Source organism: Rhagoletis zephyria, unplaced genomic scaffold, assembly GCF_001687245.7.
Source record: "Rhagoletis zephyria isolate East Lansing unplaced genomic scaffold, Rhagoletis_zephyria_1.1 Rzeph_scaffold_01714, whole genome shotgun sequence".
NCBI lineage: Eukaryota > Metazoa > Arthropoda > Insecta > Diptera > Tephritidae > Rhagoletis > Rhagoletis zephyria.
In genome coordinates, this window is record NW_016158798.1 from 80,502 (window position 1) to 97,304 (window position 16,803).

Below are 16,803 nucleotides of genomic sequence, written 5' to 3' on the forward strand. Positions count from 1 at the left end.
TTTTAAATCGATGGCAACGCTCTTGAGAAAAATCCTTTAAATCTGGTTTAAACGTATCTGTAATATTGGTAGCATTCACGGATTTCCCTTAAATCCCAAAAGTGTAAAATTCTTTTAGAAAAGGTCAACCTTAGAACAATTTCCATAGACTGAAGGCAGTTCACTCTTGGCATGGTAACAAGTTCTCCTTCGCCGGTTTCTTTTTGTGTTAAAGTTTCCCTTATAAGATGATTATTATATGCAATACAACTCTCTCTCTCTTTCTCTCTCGGTCGCTGCGCTTCCACCCAAACAAAGGTTCAGCTCCTGCCGCGTGCAGCGTTTGCAACACCCCCACACATAGCAGCAATCTGCAGCAACCACGAAAGTATGGCGTACCTGCCTGCAGCGCTTGTCGCAAATTTATCTCGAAAATCTCGAAAAATAGCTCAAATACAGCACTGAAAAGTCTACAACTGCATTGCAAAGGAGATGGTAAGAACTTCGTGTTATATGTACAAACATAGTTTCCATACTAAACTCATATCTTTTCTACACACAGGCAACTGCACACTCCAGCCGTACACGAAAATCCATATCAAAAATTTCAAAAAAGTCTACAAAGAACGCTGTACATCTTGTTGGCTGAAGAAATGTCTACAAACGTTACAGGTACCGCCTGCAGATAAACGACGTTTGAGTGCCGCGCTTCCGACATCATTGCTTAAGCAGATTGAGGCGAAACGAGAGCGTGATCCCGAAGAGGAGAGTGGTGAGCTACACGCGACACGCAAAGAGCTGGACTTGGCTGATCTCTCTCCCACTGGACTCTTTGGCACCGCACGTTTCAAGTGGAAGCCTACTTTGGAAGTTGCGAATGAAAGTTTGAAATTGAACCTTAAAACCAATCCGTTGGCAGAAAATAATGCCACGTTCGGCAGTTCGGTTATTCTGAGGCCGCCTATACTGGAAAAGCCGCTCTTCTTGAAAAGCCCAATTGGGGCGGCAGCAGCAGCGCTGCAGCTAAAGGAGAAACACGAAAATCCACAGAGCACAAATAACAAGAACGAAGATAAGATGCAGGCGCAGTTGTCATCACCTGAGAGTAGCACACAGCAGAGAGTGACCAAGAGTAAGCGCAGGGACAAGCACGACAAGGAGAAGGAACGTGACACAGAGAAGAAACGTCTCTCCAAAGAACGTGGCAGGGAGAAGGAACCTGAGGCAAGCAACGTAAAAGCGACCGCAAACATCAAAATGCAAGCTGCATTAGCAACTGAGAGTACGACAAATGCGCTAGCGATCAACACTAAAGTTGATACTATTGAAATAAATAAAAGAGCCGCCAAGGCGGCGTCACTGTCCCCGGCGGCCATAGCAGCCGCAGGTGGTGTCGCTGCAGACGTAGTGAGCAATCTAGGGAGCACAACAACAACCGCTGGCACGTCCGGCGCATCACCGGAACAATCTCAAGTAATAGCTGCAGCAACACCCTCATCAAGCGACTCGCTAAAGCGTCAGCGCATCGACATAAAGGGGCCGCGTGTGAAACATGTCTGCCGCAGCGCATCAATCGTTCTAGGCCAACCGTTGGCCACATTCGGCGAAGAGGAGACAGAAGAGGAGGAAGCACTTGCCATAGCAGAGGATGTTAGGTCTAGCGCAGCAACAACGTCAGTATCGAACAAGCCGGAAGAAATAGTAATTGAAAGTAGCAATGAGGCAGCGCCATCGCTGGCGCCAGCGCCAGAACAGCCGCAAGCTGTACAGCAAACAAAAGAATCCAAGGCTACGCCGCAAGATAAGAAGGAAGGGGAGACAATCAGTGAAAAAGTTGAAGTTGCAGAGAAGCTTACGCAGCCTGCGCAGGCCAAGTGGACTTCTATCACACTTCCGTCTACAAGCATTGAAAAAGCCGCACCAGCAGCTGCCGAAAGTGTTGCACCAACGGCGCCCAAGGCAGCTAAAATCGTCAACAGTACGCCTGCTGAAAAGAAGGAGGTGACCGCTGCGATTGCGGCAGAAGTCGAACCGGTTGAGAAACCTTCGTTGCCGCTTCAGCCCGCTAAGGCGGTCACGCGCAATTCCAACGCAAGCAACATCAATTTGCAAATTCACCGCGGCACGTCCTCAACTTCCTCCTACGCTACAACATTCGGCAAAAAACCAATACGTCAAATCAGCAGCGATGCAAACACAGCATATCAGCAACAGCAGCAGCAACAACAACAACTGCTGCGACGCAAGGAGCCACAGAAACTGAGAACACTGATCTCAATTGACTTTTGGGAGAACTACGATCCAGCCGAGGTGTGCCAAAGTGGCTTTGGCCTCATTGTCACCGAGACGGTGGCACAACGCGCACTCTGCTTCCTTTGCGGCTCAGCAGGCCTAGAGCCTTTGATTTTCTGCGCCTGTTGTTGTGAGCCATATCACCAGTATTGCGTTATGGATGAGTACAATTTGAAGCATTCCTCACTGGACGACACAATGCTCAGCTTCATGGACATTTCCACAATGGGTCACAGCACTGCAGCGCCCACACCAGAACAATTCAGCCAAATAACAAATCGTTTGAATTGGCTGTGCCCGCGATGTACTGTGTGTTACACGTGCAACATGTCTTCGGGCTCAAAGGTGAAATGCCAGAAGTGCCAGAAGAACTATCACTCCACCTGTCTGGGTACAAGCAAGCGGCTGCTAGGCGCCGATCGCCCGCTTATTTGCGTGAATTGTCTCAAATGCAAGTCTTGCTCTACAACCAAGGTCTCGAAATTCGTCGGCAACTTGCCCATGTGCACACCTTGTTTCAAGCTGCGCAAGCGTGGCAACTACTGTCCGATATGTCAGAAGTGCTACGATGACAACGACTTCGATCTGAAGATGATGGAGTGTGGCAACTGCAATCATTGGGTGCACTCGAAGTGCGAGGGTCTCTCCGACGAACAGTACAATCTGCTGAGCACTTTGCCGGAGTCAATAGAATTCATTTGCAAGAAATGCGCGCGTCGCAATGAAGACTGCAAAATGAAAGCGGTGGAGTGGCGTACTGCAGTGATGGAGGAGTTCAAAAGCAGCCTAATGAGCGTGCTCAAACNAAATTCGTCGGCAACTTGCCCATGTGCACACCTTGTTTCAAGCTGCGCAAGCGTGGCAACTACTGTCCGATATGTCAGAAGTGCTACGATGACAACGACTTCGATCTGAAGATGATGGAGTGTGGCAACTGCAATCATTGGGTGCACTCGAAGTGCGAGGGTCTCTCCGACGAACAGTACAACCTGCTGAGCACTTTGCCGGAGTCAATAGAATTCATTTGCAAGAAATGCGCGCGTCGCAATGAAGACTGCAAAATGAACGCGGTGGAGTGGCGTACTGCAGTGATGGAGGAGTTCAAAAGCAGCCTAATGAGCGTGCTCAAACTGTTGAGCAAGTCGCGGCAAGCGTGCGCGCTACTCAAACTCAGCCCACGTAAAAAAGTTCGCTGTGTTTGTGGCAACAGCACTGGGCAGATGAACTGCCGTGCGCAGCCGAAGAGTCTACAATTCAACAACGAGGCTGAGCGCGATGCACTCGCATTGAGCAGTGATGTGGAATCTCAGTGCAGCACCAGCGATGTGTATGAATTCAAGGACAAGCCCAGTGAAGAGAAAATGCCTGACAAGTGCACCTGCATGGTGAAAATGACGAGCTACAGCGGGTACGGCAATGGTGGCGGTCAAGCGGCGAGTAATCTCAGTCTAATGGATATTAAAAAGAAAATCAACAACAACGATTATGTTTCGCTTGCGGAATTCAACTATGACATGATCAATGTGATACAGAGTGTGAACTGTGATGAACTAGTTATTGCATACAATGAGATTTTGAGTGAGCAATTCCCTTGGTTCCAAAACGAGACGAAAGCATGCACTGATGCGCTCGAGGAGGACATGTTCGAGTCATGCTCCTATTCCATGGGTAACTCAATGGACGCACAAGACGATTTTGTAGAGGAAGAGCACAATCGTACCGTCATCGATCTGCCTGAAGATATTGAGGAGGTGCTTTACTCGCTCAAGCCGCGCGATGACCTGCGCACCTGTCTATTCTGTCGCAAATCCGGCGAAGGTTTGTTCAATGAAGAATCTCGATTGCTGTACTGCGGGCACGATTGCTGGGTGCACACGAATTGTGCCATGTGGTCGGCCGAAGTATTCGAAGAAATCGACGGCTCACTGCAGAACGTGCACAGCGCCATTGCGCGCGGTCGCATGATAAAATGCACAGTGTGTGGCGGTCGCGGGGCCACAGTTGGTTGCAATGTGAAATCTTGCGGCGAACATTATCACTACTCGTGCGCACGCAACATTGCCTGTGCGTTTATGACCGATAAGTCTGTGTACTGCCCGGATCATGCGCGCCAAGCGCTCAGAAGCAACACGGCGCTAACGATTGAGACGAATTTCGAGGTGGCGCGTCCCGTCTACGTGGAGCTGGATCGTAAGCGTAAGAAACTGCTGGAGCCAAGCAAGGTGCAGTTCCACATTGGCTCACTTGAGGTGAAGCAGCTGGGCACTGTGTTTCCACGCTTTTCCGATACCTATGAGGCTATTGTACCGATTAACTTTCTCTGCTCGCGTCTGTACTGGTCGTTCAAAGAACCCTGGAAGGTCGTCGAGTATACTGTGCGTACCACAGTACAGAATAGCTTCTCATCATTGACACTCGATGCGGGCCGCAACTTCACTGTAGACCATAGCAATCCCAATGTTTCGATAGTGCAGCTGGGATTGGCACAAATCTCTTGTTGGCACAGTAGCTTGGCTCGCGGTGAATTGATGGACTACGAGGCAGTTGAACTACGAAACTCTACGCTGACTAAGCTGCTACCGGAGTACTTAATGCACAGCCAAAACTCTTGTTCCACGCCAGATGAAAATACCGAGGAGGAACCACAAACGAATGCCGACTTGTTGCCGCCGGAGATAAAGGAAGCCATTTTTGAAGACCTACCACATGAACTACTCGATGGCATTTCAATGCTGGACATATTCCCCAAATTCATGATCTACGAAGAGATGGGCGGCAATAGTGAAGGCAAGACAGCTGAAATGTATCTGAATGAGCAATCGAAAGATGGCGTGGCTACATCATCTGTCGTAGCTGCTGCGCTGGCCGCCTCTAATGCAGGCAACAGCGGAAATTGCAGCGCCTCTAGCGTGCAGGTATCCGACGAAGATACAGCTAATTCATCGCTTAGTAAGCAGTTAGAACTGAGTAATTCCTGCTCATCAACTAACACGAACTTGGCTATAGGTCATGTANCTCTAATGCAGGCAACAGCGGAAATTGCAGCGCCTCTAGCGTGCAGGTATGCGACGAAGATACAGCTAATTCATCGCTTAGTAAGCAGTTAGAACTGAGTAATTCCTGCTCATCAACTAACACGAACTTGGCTATAGGTCATGTGGAGGATGCGCTGCTTTCGTGCTCACGCGTCACCAACTCCCAACTGCGACGCGCCATGAGCAGCACCGAATTGCAACGCAGCAAAGCCGAGATGCTCAAAAAGACATGGACAAAGTTTGAGAGCGTCAGCACGGCGGCTGCAGCGGCGGTAATTAAAAAAAGGAAACTTTCCAAAGGTCCATCGGAGCTACGTATGGCAGAGAGTGTGTTGCACAGCCTGCACCAACATCGCACAAAGAAAGACAATGCCGTGGGCGCTTCACGCCGCCAATCTATCTCGAGTGAATCGGAAAACGCCACCACGCTGCGCACAAAAACGTTCACATGGAGCGCGGCGAAGCGCTATATAGAGCCGCACACAGTCGACGAGAAGGACGAATCGAAAATCAAGCTCATGCAAGTGGATGGCGTTGACGACTCAATCACAGAGTACCGTATTATCACCAGCGACGCACAGTTTACAGGCACGGTGAAATGCGAACGTTGCCATTGCACCTACCGCAACTACGAGTCCTTTCAACGTCACCTTGCCACCTGCGAACCGCTCTCAACTAGCGAATCCGAGTCTGATGGCACGTCCCGCTCGCCGGGTTCAGCGACAAACGGCAGTCCACCGCTGGGCGGCTTGGATGCCAACATCGATTTGAGTAAGTTGGGCCAGACGCAGCGCACAGCCACACTTACCAGCACCGCCAACAGTTTGCCCTTCCTTCAAGCCTTCTCGCACGCCATACCACTTGGAAGCATACAAGCCAACTTTAATGGCATACCTATTGCGAATATGTCTAACGGTTTTCAGAGCGTGCAAGGTCTGCAGAACATACAGAACATACAGGGCCTACAAAACATACCAGGCTTACAGAATATACAGCTGCAAGGTTTGCAGACACCGCAGGCACTTGGCGGCGGTTTCTTCATTTCGCAGGCGAATCCAACCACTTCAACCACCGACGAAGTACAGCTGTTGAACTCACTGCAGGGATTGACAGCGAATTTGAATGGCACCTACACGTTGGCGCCCACCGGATTTGGCACCACCACTGTACAAGCAGCTCAACAACAACCACAACTAATTGCAGTCTCTACATCGCCTGATGGGACACAGCAAATCATACAACTACCCTCGGGTGTTACAACGCAGCCAATGGCCAATCAGCAACTATTGCAAGGACTCAACGCTTTCCAGACCCTGCAAGCCACAAATAGTGATAAGAAAATTATATTGCCTGTGGCTACAACCGGCAAGCCTTTGAAAACTGTTGCCACCAAGGCCGCGCAGCAGGCGGCCAAGAATAAGTTGAAAGCTGGCAGTGCCACGGTAAAGCCCATACAATCAAAAATCAACGCCGCCACAGTAACAGTGTCACAGCCCTCAATGCATGCTGCACAACAACCGCCACCTACACCGATAACTGTGCTCAATACAGGTGGTAACGGTACACAATTGCTCAACCAGAATTTGTTACAACAAATGCAAGCCGCCGGCTTGGCTACCACCACCACGCAACAGCCACAGCTGCTCTTCCAAACCGCCAACGGCCAGCAGCAGCCGATCGTCATGCAGCAGCTGAGTGCACCTAATGCCACAGTGCCGCAAAATATAATCTCGTTCGTGACCACTGATGGTACACAAACACCACAGGTGCAATACATGACCATACCTACGGCCAATGACTATAAGCCACAAACGCAGGCGACGCCATTTATCACTGCAACTCCAGCGCCGGCAAATCAATATCTACAGGGTGCTTTTCTACAAACCGACGCTAGTGGTAATCTGATGCTCACCACAACGCAAACACCCACCGGCTTGCAAATGCTTTCAGCCACACCTTTGAACATAGCGACCGCGACGCAGGCGCCGCCACAACCGCAAGTAATTGGGACGCTCATTAATCCGCAAACCTTGCAGTTGGGCGGTAATGTTATAGCGACCACAACGGACCCACAACAGCAACAGCAAGTGATAATTGGTGGCGGTGCCACGGGATTGGAAATGATTGCTGCAGCAAATGCGGGCGCCCCACAAGTCATACTCTCCACACAGCCAATGTACTATGGACTGGAGACGATAGTGCAAAATACAGTGATGTCTTCGCAGCAATTTGTCTCCACAGGCATGCTGAGTCAAAATGCCAGCTTCTCGGCGACCACAACGCAGGTATTCCAGGTAGGTTGTAGGGGAATATTATAAGTGAAATGCCTGATTAGCCTTTAACAGGTATACACTTATAGGGTCTCGAAGCAACGTTAAATACGTAGCGATACCAAATTCGGATCGATAACATTATCGATACCAATATCGATCTTCATATATGTATTATTATATGTTTGGACAAATACGCAGTACATATCGATACCTGAGTGGAAGATCGATCTATCTCGGCAGTCAGTTCGAAAACGCCCTATCTCAGAAAACATTCTTCAACCAATTTCTGCAACAGGGCGTTCTTGAAAAGTTTCTTTGTGATAGGGCGTTTTCGAACTGCTGAGATAGGTCGATCTTCCATTCAGGTGTCGATATGTAGATATCAGCAACCATATCATGCTCTGCTTAAATGTACCCTTACGTAGATTTATTTTTCTCTAGGCGAGATTTTATTTCTATATCGTCGGTGATACTGCAAAGCGTTCCATGTCAATTATTATCGCTGGTGTTTAAATGATTTGTCATCTTTATCANTCGAAAACGCCCTATCTCAGAAAACATTCTTCAACCAATTTCTGCAACAGGGCGTTCTTGAAAAGTTTCTTTGTGATAGGGCGTTTTCGAACTGCTGAGATAGGTCGATCTTCCATTCAGGTGTCGATATGTAGATATCAGCAACCATATCATGCTCTGCTTAAATGTACCCTTACGTAGATTTATTTTTCTCTAGGCGAGATTTTATTTCTATATCGTCGGTGATACTGCAAAGCGTTCCATGTCAATTATTATCGCTGGTGTTTAAATGATTTGTCATCTTGATCGCTTGTATTAATCGTTCAACTTCATCAGCCAAAGGTAGACCGTTTTGTCACTAATTTATTTTAGTGGAACGATTTGCAAATGCATTCCGGTAAGTGCCAAGGGTACTAAGTTAGACCGTTTTGCAGTATCACCAACAATACGCTAGTTTTTCTATTACTATTAATAGGTTTGTTCGTCGAAAATCCAGCTAGAATTATCCAACACTCAAAATATCAGAGAGTAAGAAAAAATTCTCTCAAATTCTCTCTCATGTTGAGAAACTTGCAAATTTCTGCACGAACGCAAATTTGCAGGAATTTGCAAGTTTCGCTGCCAGCTGGCGTCCACGGTTGCATTTCAAACATAAAAAATTTTTATAGAATTTTTAAAATTCTTTCGGATGGCCAAAAACAGGATATACATGTATATTTCTTGTTGTTCTGACTTTCTTTGACATACATTTCAATTTCTTCATCGTACTAGCTGTCGGGTTTCTTAAATCGACTCTGGTTGCAATTGCATTCCGATTGCGAATACCATTTTTTTCAGCCGAATTAAGTTCAAATCATTGGAATTAACTAAATTAATTATATCAACAATTATTTACTTCCTTTTTTCATAAAAAAATCGCTCGTGTTTATAAATTTTTAAATTTAACGAACTAATTTATTCAAATTATTGTGGACAAAAATGCAACCATGCGCCACAACCACATGTTTTTCGTGTTTGCAAATTCTTGCTGGCAAAATTTTTTCCAGCAAGAATTTGCAACTTCTCTCCAAGAGAAGTCACTTTGCTCTCACAATTTTTGAGTGTTGGATAATTTTTTGGTCTGCACGAACGCGATTTGGGCAAAAATCGTGATAATTCGTACAAATTCGCACAAATTTTTTGCTCGACGAACAAACCTATTATCTCCCGACTTGCAGATTTCATTTTCGACAAAAAAAAAAATTTTTCTCTGCATACACAATTTATGTATTTTTGACTACAGATTTATTTTCCATTCGCGGGTTTTACACTTCGACTCGCAAGATGTATTTTTCAATTCGTTATGAGATTTTTTTTCATTTGCAAGTTTTATTTAACGAATCGCGAGTGTAATTTTCGACTTTTACTTATCCACATTTTGCCATTAATCAATCTGCGCTCTTCGGATAGAAGTGTAAAAATATGGGGTTTCCCATCAAATGTCACTTTGATGGTCTACGCATTCCCTAACACGGAAAGGCTGTCCTCAATTTTCAATCGCTAAAAGGCTCATTTGTAAATGTTTTGTAAATGTTTTTTTTTTATTTAAATGTTTTTCTTCATTTCCTTATCCACTTGCAGGCAAGCAAAATCGAACCCATTGTGGACATACCATCCGGTTATGTAGTGCTTAATAACGTCGATACGACTCCCGCAATAGTGCAACAACAACCAGCAACTTCGCAACAGCCGAATTTCCTAAATGCGTCTACAGTATTACAACAAACCCAACAGCAACCTGTACATGCCAGCGGACTGCAGAATAACGAGCAACAGCCAATTTTCCGACTGCAAGCAGTTGATAACAACAGCAGCAACGTTTCAGCTACAGTGACTGCAGCTACAGTTACGCCAACTGTGACGGCATCAAGTTTCCAATTCCAGCCGCAACCGCNTAAGCGGCATGACGGGCGCCGGCCCCAAAATGGCCGCCGATGCAGTTAAATATCAAAATGGTTTGGCCAACAATTACTCAGGCGTAACAGCGGAAGAGACGGCCGCTGTTGCAGCAGCTGCCTCAGAATACATTACACAAATGGCCGCCAAGATGAGCGCGCAAATGCCGAGTGGCTCGTTGGAGGTGATAGGCACAAACTTCGATTTGCAAAAGCTCGCACCAAAGTTAACGCCGCAAGTAACTTTAGACGCGCATGCGTCACATCCAGCGTCGCAGCAATGCGAAGAGGCAGCAGCGCGCACCAGCGTACACGCCGCACGCATGCAGGATCCTCTGCTGGCGACACGTAAACCCACGCCACCACCACCGCCGCCACCGCAACGCGATCCAAAGAAGATAAGCGGCCCACATCTGCTGTACGAGATTCAAAGCGAGGATGGTTTCACCTACAAATCTACCTCAATCGCAGATATTTGGGAGAAAGTTTTCGAAGCAGTGCAGGTCGCGCGGCGCGCACATGGTTTATCACCGCTGCCCGAGGGTCCACTCGCCGATATGGCCGGCGTTCAAATGATGGGTCTAAAGACGAACGCGCTCAAGTACTTAATCGAACAGTTGCCTGGTGTGGAGCGTTGCTCCAAATATACGCCGAAGTACCATAAACGCGCAGCGGCAAGCGCGCACGCAGCGGCCACTACAGGGGCTCCATCGTCAGCAACCAATAGCGCTGCAATGGCGAGCGCGCAGCTTGCCGGTGGCAGTGGTATTGACCTAAATGCGACACTGGATTATGCCTCTGATCAGGATGAGCTACAGGAGAATCCGTACGAATCGGCGCGCTGTGAACCGTATGCGACGCGCTCCGAATACGATATGTTCAGCTGGCTGGCATCAAGGCATCGTAAACAACCGATACAAGTGTTTGTGCAGCCTTCCGACACGGAGTTGATACCGAGGTGAATTTGAGAATATTGGAAGATAAAATATGAAACTGTTTCTTTATTTTAAAATTTTGTTGATTTTGTAGGCGCGGCACTGGCAGCAATCTACCAATGGCCATGAAATATCGCACACTGAAGGAAACTTACAAAGATTATGTGGGCGTTTTCCGCTCACACATCCACGGACGTGGTCTTTACTGCACAAAGGACATTGAAGCTGGTATGTGAAGCTGGAGTTTTGTATATATATTGTGTTTTCTTTTTTTTTTTTATCGTAAGTTACTTCCTTATTCTTTAGCAAAGGATAGACGGAGTTAACTGGCCAGAAAAAGAAAAGTAGTTTTCGTTTTACTAAAAAAAAATATGTGTATTTTTTCTCCCCAAAGGCGAAATGGTGATTGAATACGCAGGCGAACTGATACGTTCCACTTTAACCGATAAGCGTGAACGCAACTACAATAGTCGCGGCATTGGCTGTTATATGTTCAAAATTGACGACAATTTGGTGGTGGATGCTACCATGCGCGGTAATGCGGCACGCTTCATAAATCACTCGTGTGAGGTAAGTAGCGCCAAATATTTTATGGCAACTTTATATTAACAAATAGGTCTTTGTAGAATTTATATTTTTTTTTTTATTTTTTATATCTATTTGAAAATTTCCTCGAATGTAATGGAAATAATAGGCCTATATTCCTTTGGTTTATCGTGATAGGCTCTTCCTCTCTTTGATATACCTTTTAAACATTCCCTCACAACTTTGGGATACATCAAAATCTCAGACGATGGGTTGTACTCAGACTTTCAAGATATGTTGCAGTTGGTCCCAGCAAATACCATCCTCTCTTTGAGTGTAGTAACTGGGCGTTACAAGTGACTTTGCAAATATCTTTCTGGATGCTTCGGATAATGCTTAGATCCTACTGATTAACTGTAATCTAAGCACACCTACATTATTTTTGAAGTTTGTTTTTCGTTTAAAGGCAAGCCTTGCTTAAGGCTATCTCACACCTATCGACAAATACACCAACAATCGCTCCAAACGTGTGCCCGAAACATTTTTGGACTTTTCTCCAATCATGACAAACAATTTTGAAACATTTTCCGAATCCAATAGTTCAAAAAACAACTAAAAAGTCTAATGGGTCGATTGCAGATAGCAACCCAACCACAGTTCGGTTGCCAGCTTACAATGCAACTGGAAAGAAAATTTGTCTTACGAATGGTAACTAAATTTGACAGTTCAACAACCAACAAGCGGCTGTAAACAAGCTGTGCGAGTAAAATTAAATTATTAAAATAAAGATTTTTAAATAAAAGACAGTAATAAAGCTAAATTCATGACAATTATTTGTCTACGAGGAAGAGATGTGCATGAACCGGCCTCAGTCAGGTGACACTTAAAGGATAATTCCAATCCTCTAGAGCTACCGCGTGTACTATAAGCAAAAAATAATGCTTTCAATGTATTTCTTTTGTTATCATTTTGTGGTAATTTTCAAAGCATATTGAGGACTTCCAAAAGAAGTTGTAGTATAATTGGTTAATAAACAGATGCACCACTTCGTTCAACTTCAATACCTCCGCCCATAAAAGCTTGCGCACCTCTTCGATTTTTCGCAGAAGGAAGTGCCACAGCAATGACTTTAATTGTGAAAACTTGGTGTGTTGGTAGTTTTAAAAGAACGGAAACTAAAAACAAAAAACGGGAACTAAAACTTCAAGTTATTGGTTTGTTATTTTACCATATTCTGTGTTCAAAACAAACTGCATTGCAAAATATTAATATCGTTCAAATTATTAAAAAGTAAAATAAATGACACTTTTCAATTTTCGCTCCTAAATACGCTCCAAAAACATTCCCAGCAACCACAAAAATGTAGTCGCCTGTATACACACTTTGTAGCAACTGCAGTTGTCTGTTGGAGGTTGCCGGTTGCCATCTGTAATATCGTTTTGGCAACTAGCATCGCAACTGAAGTTCGATTGCTATCGATAATCGACTCATAAGTTCATAAAATACCTGGTGCAAGTACTCAATAGTTGTTTCACCTTTCCGAAAACTACCGCTACGTGGTAAACGGGGATGGTTTTACGTCTGTTTCAAACATCTTCGATAGAATATTCAGTTAGATATGAGATATATTTGTATAGATATATGTGGGCGGCATCACGCCCATTATGCAAAATTCCATAATAATGTTATTTCTTTTCAAGGGATTGTTATTAGTATCAATATTTAATAAAGCTAGCGTCCTTAAATTTCGAAATATCGATGTTTCAAGCATTTCTGACAGATATGTGGTTGTTGTTGTTGTTGTTGTAGCAGCATACAAATTCCCCAAAGACTTTTTGGGGAGTGTTGCTGGAGTGACAGTCCTTGGCCAGATATAAATCTGGGTCGTTCCGGTTACGTAGACCCGACTGTCGTGTGGTCATAAGCTGTGGCTACCACTGTGGTGAAGTGGTAAGCAGTGCGCGTTTACACTCCGCAGGACCTGGGTTCAATCACTGGTCAAAGCAACATCGCAAAAATATAGAAAAAAGGATTTTTCTTAACAGCGATCGCCCCTCGGCTGGCAATGGCAAACCTCCGAATGTATTTCTGCCATGAAAAACAGCTTCTCATAAAAATACAATCGCCGTTCGGAGTCGGCGTAAAACTGTAGGCTCCTCCCCTTTGTGTGGCAACATCAAGGCGCACCCCACAATTTGAAGGAGAAGCTCGGCCAAGCACTAACGAATGTGTAAGCGCCAATCTATTATTATTGTGTGGTCAAAAGAAAGAAAAAGTGAGTACCAGTACAAATATGTTTTGCTAAAGGCTCTGCCGACAGTTAATGTTGGGGATTGACTTACTTCATTTGGTGTTTTTTCCCTTTTCTGAAATCGTATTCCATATAAATTTTTTTCAGATAGAAAAAAAAATCATGCATTTAGGGGTTAAACTACCATCATATGGGATGTGGGCGTGGTTACTATCAGATTTTTTAAATTTTCAGCCGTTTGGTATGTTTTGTCAAGACCAACAGCCGTACCAAGTTTGGGAGAAATTGGTGGAGCGGTTCCCAAGATAAAAACATATAATCATAAGTGGGCGTGGCTACGCCCATTTTCCAAAAACTTATAATATGTATCCTTATTTTTCGTCTAAAAATTATTGTAAATATCAATTTTGAGTCGAAAAGCTTCAGTAGCTACTAAAATATTGCAGTTTTCGTATTTCTGACAACTACCATTGTATGGGAGGTAGGCGCGGTTATCGTCCGATTTTGCCCATTTTAATACCATCCGTCCTACGCTGAAAAGAACTGCACAGACTAAGTTTCGTTAAGATATCTCAATTTTTACTCGAGTTGTCGTGTGCACGAACACCGCTTCACCGCTTAATTTCTTTCTTGATTTCTTTTTTCATTCTGGCGATTTATGCATACATTTGTCTATATCTATCTCGAATCGTTTTTCCTGTTACATTATGTGAACAAAGTTATAATACCCTTGTGCACAAGGGCGCTCGGGTATAAAAATTGTGCAAATGTACCAATGACGTGATCCCTCGCCTTCGCCCCCCATCCCCTTCAGAGTGTTGTGTTCAGGTTCTTGTTTTTTGCTCATCGATTAGATGTCTTGCAGATTTGTCAACTGCTCCGGTAACACTTTTATTCCCATGGCCTTTGGCGCATCTGCATAACTCGGCAATTGATTGGTTATATTCTAATGCTGTATGTGATCCTTAGGATTAATTAGTGAACTTGGCCTGTGGTGTAAGAAGTAGGGTGGTATTCCGGTCAACAAGCCCACCTCTTCCATCCACGTGGTGTTGGGTATGATGTAGCGTCGTCACTTGCCCTTCAGTCCTACTGTGTGGAATGATTCGTAGTTGGATGTGGCATGAAGACAATGACATATTGCCCTTAAGCCTTCTGCGTGAGGTTCCGTGTCCCTGAATGGTGCCTAGAGGCAATTGCTATTTAGTTTGAGTGCAACGAACACTTAATAATGAAAAGTAGCAAAACTTATCATGAGTTGCCTGGTTTATTAAATTCTTAATATTAATTACTTCTTTTGATTTCATCTCTTTCAGCCCAACTGCTACTCGAAAGTGGTGGATATACTCGGACATAAACACATCATAATATTCGCTTTACGACGCATTGTACAAGGCGAAGAGCTAACCTATGATTACAAATTTCCCTTTGAGGATGAGAAAATACCCTGTTCCTGTGGTTCGAAGCGTTGCCGAAAGTACTTAAATTAGAAAAAAAAAACGAAAGGATCTAATAATTATTATAGTCAAAACCAAGTAAATATGGAATAGTAAGAGGGGAAAGTAGAATTTAAATGTGTATGGTTTGGCGGAGAGAAGAATTAAATGAAGCTTAACGGTACCATGCTGTTTAAACTTAAGTAAAGTTTTAAAAGGACGACGCTTTTAAGCATTAAGATTTGTTTTAACCACACAAAGCAGCGTTGCATTAAAATGACACACACACATGGGTACATATGTAAGTGCTTGCATGCGTTTCGCATAAGTGGTGGGCAACAGTAAACGTTTTTTGTTAAATAAAACCTACTACTTTACCATGCTAGTGATAAGCGTTGATGATGGCATTGACATTTTTAGTGCGCAGCTGTGACTTTGGCGGACAAGTTTGATCGAATATGTTGATATTATTGATAGAATTGGAGACATGTCAGTATTCACTAATAATGATTTTTGTTAAAATATAACTGAGCCACATAAAGTTACACATACATATATGTATACCCACACACACACACACACACACAAACAACACACAGAAAAACACATGCATACACAAAAGTAACGAAAAGTGATTATAATGGAAATTTAACTTACTTAGTTTTACTGATTAACTATTAAACTACCATATATGTATGTACATAAATACATACTTATTTACGTATGTATATGTATTAGTAAGAAAAGCGTAAGGAATTTAAGTATAATGCTATTAAAAACAAAACCTTTACCGGATTAGTTGTGGTGAGCAGTAAGCAAAGAATTAAAGCAGATTTCTATTATGTCTACAAAACGTATTTATTACTAACTAAAAGTAAAACAAAATATACATACATACATACATACATACATGCATACATATATTTAAATAAATAAACATACATATATTACAACTATTAACAAACAAAAATGTATGACTAAATGTTATTGTTGATGACGTAAATGATAATAAGCCTAATGCTGTTTGACTAAAACGAAAAAGCAAAACGAAAGTAAAAGTAAATATAATAATAAACTCAAACTCACAATTAAGTAACTGTAATAAGTGAACTATGTTTAATAAAATATTATTGCTACAAATATATTTTAATTATCATTTCAAAGTATGCTTTCAAATTGGCANGTTGATGACGTAAATGATAATAAGCCTAATGCTGTTTGACTAAAACGAAAAAGCAAAACGAAAGTAAAAGTAAATATAATAATAAACTCAAACTCACAATTAAGTAACTGTAATAAGTGAACTATGTTTAATAAAATATTATTGCTACAAATATATTTTAATTATCATTTCAAAGTATGCTTTCAAATTGGCAATTGTCCGAAANAAAAAAAAAACATTGAGAAAGGGTAGAGTAATTAATTTAAATAATAAAATAGTTAAAAAATCAACGTATAGACGAATAGCATAGTGTAGAATAAAGAATGTGCATGTGTGAGAACATCAGCGAGAAATTAAGAAAAAAATCGTAAAATTTCAAATTTAAATATGTTTGTGTTATTCAGTTTGCAAAATTCGTTAACTGAAATTTCGGAAACAAAAACAAAAAAGAAGAAACAATAATTGAAA

The 16,803-nt window shown here is 43.4% G+C and overlaps 1 protein-coding gene across 1 annotated transcript in view; it reads left to right on the forward strand.

Moving 5' to 3' along the window:
* Window positions 1-16,047, forward strand: part of LOC108364934 (histone-lysine N-methyltransferase trithorax-like) — a 25,367-nt gene extending 9,320 nt beyond the window's left edge. Inside the window, 9 exon segments of the mRNA XM_017618817.1 lie at window positions 228-474; window positions 542-3,083; window positions 3,410-5,277; window positions 5,424-7,600; window positions 9,713-10,008; window positions 10,010-10,984; window positions 11,056-11,189; window positions 11,356-11,531; window positions 15,054-16,047. Coding sequence (XP_017474306.1) covers window positions 228-474; window positions 542-3,083; window positions 3,410-5,277; window positions 5,424-7,600; window positions 9,713-10,008; window positions 10,010-10,984; window positions 11,056-11,189; window positions 11,356-11,531; window positions 15,054-15,227 — 8,589 coding nt within the window. The 3' untranslated portion in view covers window positions 15,228-16,047.
* Window positions 16,048-16,803: the final 756 nt, after the last annotated feature.